The sequence below is a fragment of the Acinonyx jubatus genome, chromosome C1, assembly GCF_027475565.1.
Source record: "Acinonyx jubatus isolate Ajub_Pintada_27869175 chromosome C1, VMU_Ajub_asm_v1.0, whole genome shotgun sequence".
In the NCBI taxonomy this organism is placed as follows: domain Eukaryota; kingdom Metazoa; phylum Chordata; class Mammalia; order Carnivora; family Felidae; genus Acinonyx; species Acinonyx jubatus.
Window position 1 is genome coordinate 183,888,784 of NC_069381.1, and position 18,144 is coordinate 183,906,927.

Here is an 18,144-nt window from a genome sequence, read left to right on the forward strand (position 1 = left end):
TGAAGGATAAAAATCATATGATCATTTCAATAGGTGCAAAAAAAAACATTTGACAAAATTCAACATCCATTCATGATAAAAACTCAACAACGTGAGTGTACAGGGGACACACCTTGACAATAACAAAAGGCATATATGACAAGCCTAGAGCTAACATCATACTCAATGGTGAAAAACTCAAGGCTTTTTCTCTAAGATCAGGAACAAGACAAGGATCCTACTCTTGCCACTTTTATTCAACATAGTACTAGAAATTCTAGCCATAGCAATTGGGCAAGAAAAAGAAATTAAAGGATCCAAAATCAGAAAAGAGTAAAACTGTCTTTATTTGCAGATAACATGGTATTTATACAAAACTCTAACAATGTCACTAAAAACATTATTAGAATAAGTGAATTCAATAAAGTTGTAGGATACAAAAATCAGTATTTAAAATCTGTTGCACTTATATTCACTAATAATGGACTATAAGAACGTGAAATTGAGAAAAAAATTCCATTTATAATTGCATTAAAATAGTACCTAGGAATAAATTTAACAAGAAAATGAAAGACCTATATACTGTACACTTAAATTTTTATATAAGACACAGATGAAAGAAATAGAAAAACACAAATGGAAAGATATTGCATGCTCATGGATTAGAAGAATTAATATTGTTAAAATGTCCATACAATCCAAAGCAATCTACAGATTCAGGGTAATCCCCATCAAAACTTCAATGATATTTTTCACAGAAATAGAAATAATCCTAAAATTTGTATGGAAACACAAAAGACCCCGAATAGCCAAAACAATCTTGAAAAAAAAAAAGACCACAGCTGGAGGCATCACACTTCCTGATTTCTAACTAGACTGCAAAACTACAGTAATTAAAACAGTGTGGGTACTGGCATATACAACATACATAGATCAATGGAAACAGAAGAGAGCCACGAAATAAACTTGGGCATGTGTTGTCAATTAATTTATAACAAAGAGCCAAGATTATACAACAGGGAAAGGAAAGTCTCTTCAATAAATGGTGTTGGCAAAACTGAGCAATGACATGCAAAACAATGAAACTGGATCCCCATCTTACATCAACACAAAAATCAAATCAAAATGGATTAAAACCTAAATGTGAGACCTGAAACCATAAAAACTCCTAGAAGAAAACATAGGCAGCAATTTCTTTGACATCTGCCTTGGCAACATTTTTTTTTTCTTTAGATATGTCCTCATAGGCAAGGGAGACAAAAGCAAAAATAAACTATTGAAACTACACCAAAATAAAAAGCTTTTGCAAAGGAAACCACCAAGAAAATGAAAAGGCAATCTACTAAATGGGAAAAGGTATTTGCAATGATATATCCAATAATGGGTTAATATCCAAAATATATAAAGAACTTAACAATTCACCATTAAAAAAACCAAATAATCTGTTTAAAAAATGGGCAGAGGAAGCAGTCAGTTAAGCATCTGACTTCAGCTCCGGTCATGATCTTGCAGTCTGTGAGTTCGAGCCCCGCGTCGGGCTCTGTGCTGACAGCTAAGTGCATGGAGCCTGCCTGCTTCGGATTCTTTGTCTCCCTCTCTCTCCACCCGTCCCCCACTCATGCTTTGTCCCTCCATGAAAAATGAATAAACCTTTAAAAAAAATTTTTTTTTTTAAATGGGCAGAGGACCTGAATAGATATTTTTCCAAAGAACACATACAGATGGCCAACAGGTACATGAAAAGTACTTAACATCACCAATCATCAGGGAAATGCAAATCAAAACCATTAGATATCACCTTGTACCTGCAAGAATGGCTATTACCAAAAAGACAATATTGAAATAAGTGTTGCCAAGGATGTGGAGAGAGGAAATCCTGTGCATTATTGATGAAAATGTAAACTGGTGCAGCAACAGTATGGCAATCAGTATGGAGGTTCATCAAAAAATTAAAAATAAAACTACCATATGATCTAGCAGTTCCACTTCTGGTACATATCTAAAGGAAACAAAATCACTGAACTCGAAAAGACATCTCCACTCCCATTCGCTGCAGCATTATTTACAAAAGCAAGACATGGAAACAATCTAGTGTTCACTGACAGATGAGTGGGTAAAGAAAATAGAAAATATGGTGTACACACACACACATGGGGCGGGGCAATAAATATTACTCAACCATAAAAAAGCAAAAAAATCCTGCTATTTGCAACAACATGGACAGATCTTGAGGGCAAATCTGTAACTAGGTGTAGTGATGGATGTTAACTAAACTTACTGAGGTAATCATTTCACAATATAAAATATATTGAATCATTGGGTTGTGCATCTAAAATTAATAAATCTTATATTTCAATTGCATCTCAATTAAAAATTGTCTTTGATCATTATTATTAATCATTGTTATTTAAATAACAAGTGTACAATTCATTTTTAAAAAGTACTATAAGGAATTCATATTAGAAAGAGAAGATAATGGGTCCTTCATGGAATAAGAGTCAGTATTGTACAACTGATAAGGACAAAAGAGAAATATTAAGCTTCCAAACATTAGGAACAATTCACTGAGTTTTATAGTCTATCTACTTACATGGCATAATAAACCCCTGTGAGGAGTTGCACCATGAATTCGGGATCCAATACTATTCGACCACAGAGTTCTTTCCAGTGTTTTTCATGTTGCCGTGGAAACCCACTCACACAAACCCTAGGAAAAGATGGAATTTGCCATGTATGATTTCCTGATTCATTAAACATTTTTCCTTCCATAAATTCACTTATTCAATTATTCATCCCTCTTATATTTACTGAGTACCTGCTATGTGCCAGTCACTGTCCTGGGCCTACGCATACAGTTATGAATAGACAAAAAGATAAAAATAAAATCTGTGCCCTCATGAAGCATACATTCTAGAGAACCGTCTCAATAAAAGCAACAAGTTTTCTCAAATAGCTAACTATCTCTGTCGTCCTTCTCCTTCTTTACAAAACAAATGTATAATTCTTACATGTCCCAAATTGTATCAGGATGAATTAGTGGGAGATACAGAAATTTCAAAACAAATTAAGGGACATTTCAAAATACTGATGTTTGTGAGGGCTTTTTATTTTCTTTTATTTTTACGTAATCTCTACACCCAACATGGGGCTAGAACTCACAACCCTGAGATCAAGAGTCACACGCTGTACCCACTAAGTCAGCCAGGTGCTCTATGAGGCCATTTTTTAATTAAACTGCCATAAATAAGCTTCTGTCTTCATCTCATTAAGAAATGCTTCCAGAAAAGTTATGCTGAATAATTATCAAAGTTGTAATGTACTTATATTATTTTAATCAATTAGTTTGTTAGAATAATTATAATGGTGAGTCCAGAAGAAATTTTTCAGTGTTTAGTGCATTACAGTCTCGGGAAATTTTTTTTAAATCTCAATTTACACATATATTTTTGTAGCAGAGATATACAATTAAGAGATCAATTAAAGACTTATAAGCATAGGGATGCCTGGCTGGCTCAGCTGGTGGAGCATGTGACTCTTGATCTTAGGGTTCTGAGTTCAAACCCCATGCTGGGTGTGGAGCCTGCTTAAAAAAAAAAAGTACAAAACAAAACCTACAATGGTTAAATTAAAAAAAAAAAAAGACTTGTAAACATAGTATGGCATTATATTAGTATAAAATTATGTGGGCAAAGTAGTAGGGAAGATCAATTTCAAGGAGGAAAAGAAATAATGTTAGATTATTAAAAGCTTGTTCATCTATTCCTCAAATGGATTATGGTGGGTATTTACATTATAAACATTTAAAATACTGACCTAACAATTATTTGGTTTATTTTGTGAATATGTACATGCCAGAAATCATACCATTTGCAACTATTTAAGATAAAATGAAAAATTTTAATGTTAACTTAAGACGTGTAACAGCTACACAGTGTGTCAAAATTTTTTAGGGGATATATGAACAAAAGTGTGAGGACCACTAAATTCTGCCATCATTTTTGCTCTTAAGAAACTCTGTTAATAAAGTGCCACAAAAATTACAGATTTGGCAGAATTGTTTTCATGAATCAATGATAGGTCACTTATAAATATTTTAAAAAATGTTTTTTTAATGTTTATTTATTTTTGAGAGAGAGAGAGAGAGAGAGAGAGACAGAGCATGAGTGGGGGAGAGGAAGACAGAGAGGGAGACACAGGATCCGAAGCAGGCTCCAGGCTCTGAGCTGTCAGCACAGAGCCCGACGCGGGGCTCAAGCCCACAAACCACAAAATCATGACCAGAGCCAAAGTGAGATGCTTAACCGACTGAGCCACCTAGGCACCCCTATAAATAAATTTATCTGTAGATAGGCAATAAGTACTTAAACAGTATACTCTCTTGATAACAGTATCTAGGTTAGAGACAAGAATTTTGTTAGTCATTAATCATATTACAGGCAAGTGAAAATAATACAGCTATTTTAAGAGAATCTATAAAATCAAACTTGTAGCTAATTAGATTGATTTTTCCCCAATTAGCAAAACAATTTTGTTGTAAATAGGACCACACTCTCTTCCCACTAACACAACAGTATGAACTTGAGCAAAACATTTGGGAGTGGACAGTCTCTTGTAGGGCCATGAATCCCTGTATGATCCCTCCCTTGCTGGTATTCACACCCTATATATCACCTACTATTGAGTGTGGGTGGGATCTGTGATTTGCTTCCAACCAATAGGATATGGCAAAGGTGATGGGATTTCTGTGACTACATGTATGTGATTATTTTATATAACAAGGCTGCAGTGTAGGTCTCGCTGGAGTCTCTCTCCGCTTTGAAGAAGCAAGCTACCGTTTTGTAGGCTGCCTATGTAGAGAAGACTACGTGGCAAAGAACTAGGCTGGCCTTCAGCAGTCAGCCAACAAGAAGCTGAAGCCCTCAGTCCTACAACTATAAGAACAGAATTCTGCCAATAAAAGTGTACAATACCTCAGTTGAGCCTCAGATAAAACTGTACCTTCAGCTGACATATTAAACACAGCTTTCTAAGACCCTAAGCAGAGGACCCAGCTAATGCATGCCTAGACTCCTGACTTACAGAAACTGTGAAATAATAAATGTGTGCTATTTTAGCTGTTACGTTCATAGTACATGGCAATTTGTTACGAGGCAATAGAAAACTAATAGAGTAAAACCTTGGATTGCGAGTAACATGTTCTGCAAGTGTTCCACAAGACAAGCAAACATTTCTAATAAAATCTTAACTTGATAAATGAGTGATGTCTTGCAATACGAGTCGTACGTGATACCAGATGTCACATGATCACAACTGAGCCAAGGGTTCTTCTCTCTCTCTTGCTGTGGAATTGTGGGCGGGTGACTGTCTTGATGCTCAGATGCTTGGTCTCAGGCTGCAGTGTTTGGCAGAAATTAGTGATTTTTCAGAACGCTGGAAGGTGCCCACAACTGGCACTAGTGTGTTTTTTGTCACTTCAAAACACCTGTGGACAGTCCTTTGCTTTTCCACACAAGAGTAAGTTTATGAATGCTTTGCTTCCTTCTAGGTCAGGCCGTCTACAGATATAGACCCTCTCCTCTGCTGCCCTACTGCCAGTTACATTAAATACAGTATATGACAAGAGTTTATTAATAGTGTACTGTAGTCAACATATATACAACACAACATGTATACAATGGGCCCCATGCAGAAAAAGATTCCACTGAGTCAATAGACAGCAGCGATTCCATTAGTGATAGTGAAAGTCATCCTCTCCTCTCTCGTCTCACTCACACCAGCCACAAAGGTTTTCAAAGGTAAGTGCAGGTTAATTTACTTTTCTTTATATTTTGTATTTTCTTTATTATTTTGTATTATATTACAGTACTGTAATCACTTTTATCTGAATATTTTTGGGTTGTGGAATGAATCATCTGAGTTTTCATTATTTCTCATGGGGAAATTTGCTTTGATATGCAAGTGCTTTGGATTACAAGCATGTTTCTGGAATGAATTATGCTCCCAAACCAAGGTTTTACTGTAGAGCATTTAACCTTTTTCAGGGGACTCAGTTTCCTCAAGTAAAAATCAGTTGGACAGAGAGATACCTGGGTGGCTCAGCTGGCTGAGTGTCTGACTTCAGCTCAGGTCATGATCTCACGGTTTGTGGGTTCAGGCCCCACATGAGGCTTTGTGCTGACAGCTCAGAGCCTGGAGGCTACCTTGGATTCTGCATCTCCCTCCCCTATTCTCTGCCCTCCCCTATTCTCTGCCCCTCCCCTATTCACGTTCTCTCAAAAATAAACATTTTTTAAAAATTTAAAAAATCAGTTGGACAGAATGAACTCAGGGTTCTTTTTATAATTGAAATTCTGTGACTCAAAAGGTACTCTGACTCCAAACTAACTTATATTAAATTTTTTTTCTATACTGGACATTTAAATTTCAGCTCAGCTGAACTCAAATTATTAGAAATTCTGAATTAGTGAAGACTGGAACACACAAATACAAATGAGACATATAAATGATTAGTGCTATTGCTAATTTTATTCAAAGCACAGTTATTGTGAAATATATAAATGAAAAACTTCACATTCCTTCAGACTTTCTCCACATATAGGACTATTATTCAAAGCTCTCAAAGGGATTTATAAAACTGAGCATCCAGGCAGTGATTAGGTGTATTACTAAGCCAAACTAAATTTAAGACATCTTGGCTTGACTTGATGTTCAGCTAGAAACTACTTCTTTAATGCTAAAATACTTTTAAGAAGTCATGATACGTGAGGGATGATAAGAATTCCTACAGGAATGTAAGCTCCTTGAGTTTTGTTTACTGCTATATTACCAAAAATTAGAACAGCACCTACTACAGAAAATGCGCTCAATAAATATTTGTCAAATAAATGAATATGAAGGCTAATGATAATTATTCTTCTCACCTGGAGCCCATCCGACAAAGAGACTGGTAAGATGAAGCAGGCATATACACAATAGCAGAATTATAACACAACATGAGAAAACTCAGGACTTCAAACCTAGAAAAAATAAACAAAGGAAAAGGATTACAAACAATTATTTCTACCAGAGACTACAGTAAGTCATTTCTTTGGTGGGTGTTTATAACAAGAATGTGTTAATATTGACCGTCATGATTTTTCAATCAGATTGCTGTGATATCCTCCTCAATGATTTCCCTGTTTTCATCTTCCTTATTAATTGCTACCATCTATATTCTCCTCCTCCAAAAATAAGCCATCATGCTTAAACAGATGACTCCCCTATCACATTAACCCACTGTTCCTATTGACTGCATGATAAAATCCAAACCAATCATGACATAAAAGGCCTTTAAAATCCACCCTCAAAACCTACCTCTCCAACCTTACTTCCCTCCACTGCTTACCTCGTATACCACACTACATCAATCTTCTTACCACTCCATGAATACATCATAACTTTTTGTAACTCCTTGCTTTTATAGAGGCTGCTCTTTCTTACTAGAACATACTTTTTCACTTGGGTAATTACTGCTTAAGTTTCAAATGTTGGTTCAAATTTTTACCTTAGATATAAAGCCATTCTTAATTCTCCCAGCTAAAGGAAACAGTTCTCTTTGTTTTGTAGCTCTAATACAGCACAGTGAATCTTAGTTGCTGTTTAGCTACGTAGTACCTATTTACTAATAAGCAACTTTAGTTTACTCATTTAGTTTATCATTCCTAGGTCTAGTATCCAACATTGTCTAATATGTTATAATTGCTCAAAAAGGTTTATTTTAAATTTATAAAGAATTTTATTGAATGAATAAATATTTCTTAATTTTTAAAGTCTCTAAGAAAGTGGCTCCTTAATCTGGATGCACACTACTGTTATTTAAGGACATTCTGGAATGATATATTCTGGTGCCTCAACCCAGACTGACCCAATTAGAATCTATGAGGGCATGATCCAAGAAAGTTGTACTTCTAAAAAGCTTCTTATAGGTGGTAAAGAGTATATAGAAACTCTTTGTACTATTTTTGAGATAGTTTCTGTAAAAAAAAAAAAAAAGTCTGAAATTATTTCAAAAGAAAAAGTTAAAACCGGAGTTGAAAGCCTGACTTGGAAGCAGTCATATCTTCAGATTCCTTCTCCATCTCAATACTGTTAGGTTTATTGAAGACTTACTTTTTTAAAGGATTAAAGAAAATTCTATGTGGGCGCCACATGGGTGGTTCAGTGGGTTAGGCATCTCACTCTTGATTTCAGCTCAAGTCATGACCTCACGGGTGGGATTGAGCCCTGCAACGGGCTCTATGCTGACAGTGCAGAGCCTGCTTGGGATTCTCTTTCTCCCTCTCTCTCTCAAAATAAATAAACTTAAAAAAAAAAAGAAAAGAAAAAAAGAAGAGAAGGAAGGAAGGAAGGAAGGAAGGAAGGAAGGAAGGAAGGAAGGAAGGAAGGAAAGAAAGAAAGAAAGAAAGAAAGAAAGAAAGAAAGAAAGAAAGAAAGGAAGAAAGAAAGAAAAAGAAATTTCTACCTGGGAACCACCAAGCAATTAATAATTGTGGTTTGGAGTGGGCATTGGAGTGGGGCAGATACCATACTGAAAAAAGGAAAATAAAGTATTTCGTACTGGATACTGAAACCTCAAGTTCTCCTTCCCTCCTTGGTCACTAGAATGCTAGCAAACAGCCCTCTAGCGAAGAGACTGAAAGAGTTTCTCTAGGGAATTAGACCACTCTAAGAGGAAAGACATAGAGGTATATAGACTTGGGAAGTTATCCAACTGAATGGCTCAGTGAAGTTCACAGTCAACTAGCCCTATTCACAAAGTCAGAGCTGCTCATTTTTTATTTCCTTTCCTTAGTCTTCCATAGTATAAGGAGTGGGGAGGATTACCAGACATCTGAAGAACTCCACTAACATGAAATGAAATCAAAATAAAGAAATAAAGAAAGGATAGGGGCATAATTTGGAGGAAACAGAATATACAAGGAGAAAAAAAAAACTTTGAATAAATACATTATCATTAATATTCCCCCAAATTAAGAGAAGATGTTGTTTCTAGGAAAAATTAAGGATCTCTTTAAAAAGACTACTTAGAAAATTAACTGCCAAAATTAAGAACTCAAGAAAAAGACTGGTGGATGAAGTTGAGGAAATATCACAGAAAGTAAAGCTAAAGGAAAAAGATATGGCAGATGGCAGGGAAAAGAGGACCATTCCAATAGTTGCAACATCCAAATAATAAAACCACCATTAGAAAGTAAAAGACCAAATAAATAAAAGAAAAACAATAAAAGGCCAGAAAAAATGGAGAAGCCAAACTAATTAACAAAAATAATTCAAGAAAATTTTCCAGTCTAAATAAAGGACATGAGTTTCCAAATCAAAAAGGTCCACCCAGTGCTCAGCACAATGGAGGGAATAAACCTACACCAAGAAATATCATAGTGGAATTTCAGAATACTAGGAAAAAAGAATGAGGATATAGGTACAGTAAACAGATCCACAAAGGAAAAAGACAAAGGGAATTCCCAGAATTAGGGTGAAGGGAGGAAAAAAGACAGTCTCTTCCAACAAATGGTGTTGGGAAAACTGGACAAACATGCAAAAGAATGAACCTGAACCACTTTCTTACACCATACACAAAAATAAACTCAAAATGGATGAAAGACCTAAATGTGCATAGGAAACTATCAAAATCCTAGAGGAGAACACAGGCAGCAACCTCTTTGACCTCGGCCACAGCAACTTCTTACTAGATACGTCGCCAAAGGCAACGGAAACAAAAGCAAACATACACTATTGAGAATTCAACAAGATAAAAAGTTTCTGCCCAGCAGAGGAAACAATCAATAAAACTAAAAGGCAACCTTCGCAATGGAGAAGATATTTTCAAATGACATATCTGATAAAGGGTTAGTATGTAAAATCTATAAAGAACTTATCAAATTCAACACCCAAAAAACAAATAATCCACTGAAGAAATGAATCGACAGAATTTATGAATAGACACTTTTCCAAAGACATCCATCCAGATGGCTAACAGATACGTGAAAAGATGCTCAATATCACTCATCATCAAGGGAAATAGAAATCAAAACCACAACAAGGTATCACCTCACACCTGTCAGAAGGGCTAAAATTAACAACACAAGAAACAACAGGTGTTGGTGAGGATGCAGAGTAAGGGAACCCTCTTGCACTGTTGGTGGGAATGCAAACTTGCACAGACACTCTGGAGAACAGTATAAGGGTTCCTCAAAAAACTAAAAATAGAACTACCCTGTGATCCAGCAATTGCACTATTAGGTATTTATCCAAACGATACAAAAATGCAGATTCAAAGGGATACATGCACCCTCATGTTTATAGCAACATTATCAACAATAGTCAAACTATGGAGAAAGCCTAAATGTCCACTGACTAATGAATGGCTAAGAAGATGTGGTATACATATATATAATTGAATATTAACTCAGCCATCAAAAAGAATGGAATTTTGCCATTTGCAACCATGTGGATGGAGCTAAGCAAAATAAGTAAATCAGAGAAAGAAAAATACCATATGATTTCACTCCTATACGGAATCTAAGAAACAAAACAGATAAACACATGGGAAGGGGAGGGAGAGAGAGAAGAGAGGAAAACAAACCACAAGAGACTCTTTTTTTTTTTTTAATATTTATTTATTTTTGAGAGAGACAGAGACAGGATGCAAGTGCGTTAGGGGCAGAGAGAGAGGGAGACACAGAATCTGAAGCAGGCTCCAGGCTCCGAGCTGTCAGCCCAGAACCCGACGTGGGGCTCAAACTCATGAGCTGTGAGATCATGACCTGAGCCGAAGTCGGATGCTCAACCAACTGAGCCACCCAGGCGCCCCCACAAGAGATTCTTGGCGACAGAGAACAAACTGAGGGTTGATGGAGGGAGGTGGGTGGGAGATGGGCTAGATGGGTGATGGGTATTAAAAAGGGAACTTGTGATGAGCAGTGTTATATGTAAGTGATGAATCACTGAATTCTACTCCAGAAATCAATATTGCACTGTATGTTAACTAAAATTAAAAAAAAAAAAAAAAGAGTGAAGGGAGATCCCAAGATAATAAATGTATACCAGGCAGAGAGGGCAACACAGCCCAGATTAAAGTAAGTGAAAGGCTCCAGGAACCCCTTTCGTAGGAAAATGAAATTGGGAGAATAATTGATATGAATGAAAATTTAAAAGGAGATTTAGACAACTGATAGAGAATTTATAGGAGCTGAATTATAAAGCAGATAATAAAGAAAAAAAGGACAATTATGAACTCCAAGTAAAACAAAAAGGTCCACAGGAAAGGAAAAGTAATCAATTAATTACAAACCTCAGTCATACAAAGCAAGGAAGCTTAAAATGAACCGTGGTCACTGATAATAATAAATTTGAAAAATGAGTTCCCCACAGTTAAACAGAACTATATCAAGAGGACAGGAGGAAGAGAGGGAAAATGAGCTAAATCTTTATCTTTCATAGAGATAGTTATTAGATAATATCCCAAACTCAAAAATTAAGAAGCAGCAAGTTACTTAAAGAGTAAATATTAAGAAAGTCAGTTAAAAGCAAGATTTCTCAAGCTTTGCACCACTGGCATTTTGGGCTAGATAAGTGTTTGTTGTGGGAGGCTGGCCCAAGCATCACAGGATGGTTGAGCAGCAACATCTACATATCAGATGCCTACAGCAGCCCTCCCTCCTACCTAGCTGTGACAATCAAACAAATATCCAGGTATTACCGTATGTTTGCTGGGAGGCAGAAATGCTCTGGTTGAGAACCACTGGTTAAAAGTTGTTATAATACCTCGGAAAGGAGAAGTGGAAGAGGGGGTAGGGAGGAGCTGGAGACTGTAGTTTTTCTTCATAAACTGTATAGAGTGAATGCATGTTTAAATATGAAAAAAATACGTATCTGCATGTGTATATGTGAGTATTCTTGATATAGTAGACTGTACAAAAACTAAATAACAAAAAACTAAAACCTACAGCAAAAAACAAAGAAAACAGTAGCACAAGTGAGATAACAGATTTCATAACCACTTCAATGGCTACACTTCAAGAGATGGATGCTTGCTTGTGGGAATGTAAAATGGTTCACTTACTCTAGAAAACATCATGAGAGTTTCTTAAAAAGTTAAGCATTAAATTATCATATGACCTAACCATCTGCTCTTAGGTATATACCCAAAAGAAATGAAAATGTATGTTCATATAAAAACTTATAAACAAATGTTCACAGCAGTATTATTCAGAAATAGCCCCAAAGTGGAAATAACCCAAATGTCCATCAACTGATGAATGGATAAATAAAATGTATATCAAAATGATGGAAAATTATGCAGTTACACAAAGGAAGGTAGTACTAAATACACAATACCACATAAATGGATCTTAAAAACATGCTACAAAGTCAGACACAAAAGGCCACATATTGCATAATTCCATTTACACTAAATGTCTAGAATAGACAGAAATCTACAGATAGAAAAGTAAGTTTTGTGGTGGCCAGGGACTGGAGGGAAGGAAAGGGGAATTTCTTTTTGGTGTGATAAAAATGTCCTGGAATTATTAATTTATTTCTTTTTAAATATTTTATTATTTATTTTTGAGAGAGAGACAAAGCATGAGCAGGGGAGGGGCAGAGAGAGAGGGAGACACAGAATCCAAAGCAGGCTCCAGGTTCTGAGGTATCAGCACAGAGCCTGACGTGGGGCTCGAACTCACAAACTGTGAGATAATGACCTAAGCCCAAGTCGGATACCCAACTGACTGAGCCACCCAGGTGCCCCAAAATGTCCTGGAATTAAACAGTGTTAGTAGTTGCACAATCTTGTAAATATACTAAAAATCAATGAATTGTACACTTTAAAGGGGGTGAGTTTAATGTATATGAAGTATACCTTAATTAAAAATAATGTAAAAATTAATAATTAACTGAAAATGTGCAAGGTGTAAAACAGTGCAGTTTTCTCAATATTTAAAAAACTCTTTCAAATCACTAGGGGAAAAAATATCCAGTTCAATATGAAAAATGGAGACAGGACATGAATAGGCATTTCATAAGTCAGGAAAAATAATTGATGAATATATTAAAAGTGTTTACGCTCAGTCATAATTAAGGGAATGACAAATAAAACAATGTAACATCAATTTTTAATGATCAATTGGCAAAGATTAAAAATTTTTTAAATACCCACTATTGGGGGTCAGTATGAGGAAATAGGCCTTCTCAAACTACTGGTAGGATATTGCTGGTGTAGTTGTTCAGGGGGAGGGTAATTTGGAAATACCTACTCAAAGTGAAAAAGGAGACAATCTTTAGCTTAGCAATTTCATCACTAGGAATTTATCTTACAGATAACTTTGATGCTCCTATGCACCAAATATATATATATACAAAAACAAAACAAAACTAGGTTCCCTGCAATATTGTTTACAGTAGCAAAAAAGTAAAACAACCTAAATTTTAGTCAATGTAAGACTGGCTAAAAAACCGACAGGGTATGTACATATATGTGTGTGTGTGTGTGTGTGTGTGTGTGTGTGTGTGTGTGTGTGTGTGTGTGTGTGTGTGTGTATGTATATATGTATGTGTATATATATATGTGTGTGTGTATATATATATATGAATGTATATACATACATATATATAATGAAATACTAAGTAGTCATTAAAAAAGAATATGGAGATCTCTATATGCTGTTATAGAAGTAAGTCTAAGATTTATTTCCCCCTGCCCCCCGCCTTTTTTTAAAGTAGGCTCCAGACACAGCACGGAGCCCAATTCAGGGCTTGAACTCACGACCCTGAGATCAAGACCTGAGCTGAGATCAAGAGTTGAACACTTAACCAACTTAGCTACCCAGGCACCCCTAAGATTTATTCTTATGGAAAAAAGTTGCAGAACAATATGTATAATGGAGCCCAGTGTGTATGGGCCTGCATGTGTTTAAAGTTGAATATGTGCTTTTGCATGCATTAAAATATTCTGAAAGGACACACAACAAAATAACTAACATTTTAACTACTGAGGGTAGAAATGGAGGGAAGAGGGAAGAGGACACATACTATTCTCTTTGTATTCCCATTTATTCTCATCTATTTATATTCTCTTCTATTTAAAATTTACCACAAGTATACAATGTTATACTTTCAAAAATTAGAGTTAGAAAACAAAAAAGGAACCAGGTAACCAGATGATTTTTATGCAAATCAATCTGCAGACTACACTATGAACCACTCTTTTAATGTAAATTTAATATTGTGAAATTATTTAAGTAAACCAATATAACTAGAAAAAAAAAATTAAGCTGTTACTTTAAGTTGGGATAAAGCCTTCCCCAAGTGTTATACAGCACTCTGCTGGCTAATAAAGGATGATCACTAAAGCTGAATTCCAAAACAATGTGTAAGGATGCAAGGAAAGCCAACGCATTTTCTATCATATATGTAATATTGGCAAGACCCAAAGGAAGAACCAGAATTCCAGACTGAAGCACCAATCAGAGGTAAATGACTGTGGAAATTTGTCTAATTTTACATTCCTTCCATAACTCAAATGTTATAACCAACAAGAGTACTGTTTTACTACAAACATAAAATATTATACAACAAATGACAGTATGACTAACATTCACTATGTGCCAGGCACATGTGGTAAGCATGCCAGGCACTATGCCAAGCATCAGCTCACTTATTCCTCACAACAATCATGTATGTTAATATGAGGTTAAGGATGTGGAAAGCGGTGGGTAGGATAATGTTGGTAAGACTACATACTTCTTCAGAACATGGTGGTATAACTATACTTCTTTCTTCCCCACATCACTTCAACTTTTCTTTTTCTACCTAAAGCATTGGTCTAGGAGCAGGGCTGCAAGTGCAGGTGCCAGAAGCAGAGGATTTCTAAGCAAGAAACTATAACTGTATCTTCAAAATTCCCAAGAGCCTGATGGGGTGGGTTGTACCATCATCTCATCTGGCAAAACTGGGCTGACACTGAGTACAGATGTATCACCTAGTGTCAAGAGCCCACTAGGTCTGTACCTAGGTAAATCTACCTATAGGGATGGGAGTGGACTGAGGGGAGGCACACGTTAGGCTAATATTGCTGCCAGCAATCTGGACCAGCACAGTGGCCAAACTTAACATCCCTTCTAAAGTAGAAAAGTTTGGGTACAAATGGAGACAGGTCAGAGTGTTTAGTTGAGATAAAGGAATTAATAAATGGATTATGCAATGAGAGAAATTCAATATTACACTGCCACCATGAGAGGTTAAAAGCAAGAGACGACACTGTCTCTTGGTACATCAGATTCTTGAAAGGGTGAAACCATATGTTGGTGAGACCACTCCTGATTTTAGAACCTGATAAAGTCAAACAGAAGCCTGCAAATCTAAGTGGCATTGTTCTGGGAGACATCTTGGTAATATATGAGGATGAACTGCAGTAATAGTTAACTAAGACTCTAGTAATATGCCAGTATCTCTGCCTCTTATTTTTCAGGTCACACCTACTGTCATTCTGTGATATGGTGTAACACTGGCATGGTTGGTAAGGTTATAATACTAATATTGATGTATTGGTAAATTGAGTTAAAGCCTCTTTAGGATGAATGTGAGTAAAAAATGACTGGCCCGAGGGAAAAACTGGACTTAGCTAATCATCAACTAATTTCTATGATCAATATTTCTGCTCAAGTTTATCATACGGTACAAATAGCAGCAGATGGAGGAGAGCAGCATAGAAAATACTCAAACTGGTACAAAAATATGAGTATGTATGTAGTGGCTTTACAGAATAAATCAGTTGTTTCTTCAAATCTATCCCTAATTGACACTGGCTCCTCAAATGTTGGGCTTATTCATAATGATCACATTGCTATCTGTGTCTGTCATATAAATGTGTCTGTCATATTTATGCCCAGATAAACATGATTGGTTTTGTTTAAAAGACTTGGCCGATGGCCAAGGCATAGTCTGTATAGTAAAGAATTTGGCCTTGCCCAAAGAAGTCTAGCCTCCCCGCTAGGAAGCAACCTATGTCATACCTGACAGGAGTGTTTTTGTTTAAGGTGGGGACTGGCCACACTAGAAACAACCACCACCATGTGATTTAGGGTGGGGCTTTGGGTCACACAGCCTCAACCACCCTTGAGGCGGAGATCAACCATGTGAGCAAATAAATCTAATGAGTCATATCTACAATAATGGAGCCCAGTGAAAAGTCTGGACATTGAACTTGACTCTATCCTGTCACACACTGATGCTGGGAGAGGAGGAATGCATCCCTTTTTTTTTTTTTTAGGAGGAAGCATCTTGACTCCATGGATGAGGACAATAGAAACTTTGCATTTGGAACCCTCCTGATTCTATTTTATGCATCTTTCCCTTTGGCTGATTTTCATCTGTTTCCTTTTCTTGTAATAAACCTTAACTGTGAATAAAACAGCTTTCATTCAGTGAGCTCTGAGTCCTTCTAGTGAGTTATCAAACCTAAGAGAGGTTATAGGAACCCTCCCAAACTTGCAGTTAGTGTCAGAAGTAAGGGAAGTCTCGGGGACTATGCATTCAGTTTGCCTAACTTCAGGAAGGTAGGTACTCTATTAACCCATTCTGCATTGAAGAAAGCAAGGTATAGAGAATAAATAAACTGCGTGAGAGGGAGACCTTTTAACATATAGTGCTAGAACACAAACCTTGGTTTGGCTGACTTTATGCCCACACTTTTAGTTTTATTTTGCTTTACACAAGATGACTACACACAGTACCATGCATTAGATGGATAGGTATTTCACTACTATAATGTATTTCACTAGTATGACATTTTAAACATTTTGCTTCTTCTCTCACCAAACTTGAACCAAAGTAATTAGAGTTAACTATTAAGCATAAATTAATAATTATTACTATCTACAGTTTTGACCATTACCGGTTTTGTGCAGTGAATGTTTCCCTCTGAGGATGAAGATCACTATAAACAACCCTGATGAGATCATGCTGACACAATGCCCCTTCTGTCAAAGCCATGGATCCAATTGTTGAGGGCTACAAAAATAAGGTAAAGTATGAGACTGTGTCTTTAAAATGAAGTAAAAATCTGTATCATATAAGGACATTTAGCTTTGTTTTAGCAGAAGGCAGTTTAAGACCATTTCTCTTATTTAAAACCTTTTGCATTTTTCAATTACATATATTCTACAGCTCTTTTTGGAAATTATATATAATACATAAAACTAAAAATATACTGCTTTGTTTTTGGAAGATTATGGAATGAATCTATATTTAGAACACAGAATAAGAAAAGTTGCCAGAGGGGTGCCTGGAGCTCAGTCAGTTAACTGTCTGACTCTGCTCATGCTCGCCCCCTCGCTCTCGCTCTCGCTCTCTCTCTCTCTCTCTCTCTCAAAAGAAAAAAAAAAGTTGCTGGAAAGACTAAAGGTTATAAAAACATCAATTTTATTTTTAAAATTAAAAAAATTTTTTTTCAGATTCATCAATTTTAATTTATTTGTATTCCAGAACACAAAACAGGCTTGAGACTTCACTGTACATTTAAATTCTGCAGTTTGTCTAATTTCAGGTAGGTAGATACTTTCACTAATCCCATTCTACAATGAAGAAAACAAGGTGCATGGGTTAAATAGGTGATGGGGATAAAGGAGTACACTTGTCATGATGAGCACTAGATGAAGTAAGGGAATTGTTGAAATCACTATAGTGTATACCTGAAACTAATATAACACTGTATGTTAACTGGAATTAAAATAAAAACTTAAAGCAAGGTACAGAGAGTTATAAACAATATTTAAGACTATAATCAAATGTCTCTTTACTAGTGACACGATTGATTAGATGTTCCTAAAGTTAGAAGCATCCATTCATAAATGTTTCACTATCCTCTGTTTTATTTCGTAACATGATACACAGAACTTAATTAAAATCTAATTAAGATTATATTCTCAGAAATATTTTATGCTAAAACAAGTCTTGGCTAAATAGGAGGCATTCTATTTCCAATACACAATGAAGTCCCACGGGAATTAATTAAGAAAATAAATAGCAGCATGGAGTTGTGAAGCAAGAAGATACTGTTTACTGATAAGAAAATGGAATATAATTTTTGGACTACTGGTAAAGTTTCTTTAAGTGCTTTCCTTATAACTT

The 18,144-nt window shown here is 35.9% G+C and overlaps 1 protein-coding gene across 12 annotated transcripts in view; it reads right to left on the minus strand.

Annotated features, from left to right (window-relative positions):
- The window catches only part of HYCC2 (hyccin PI4KA lipid kinase complex subunit 2), an 84,803-nt gene that overhangs the window by 12,279 nt on the left and 54,380 nt on the right, over positions 1-18,144 (minus strand). For all 12 annotated transcript variants that reach the window (XM_015086349.3, XM_053215549.1, XM_053215546.1 and 9 more), the window contains 3 exons: positions 16,910-17,025; positions 6,900-6,995; positions 2,570-2,686 (listed from right to left, as the gene is read on the minus strand). In XM_015086349.3, the coding sequence (XP_014941835.1) occupies positions 2,570-2,686; positions 6,900-6,995; positions 16,910-17,025 (329 nt within the window). The remainder of the gene's footprint in view (positions 1-2,569; positions 2,687-6,899; positions 6,996-16,909; positions 17,026-18,144) is intronic.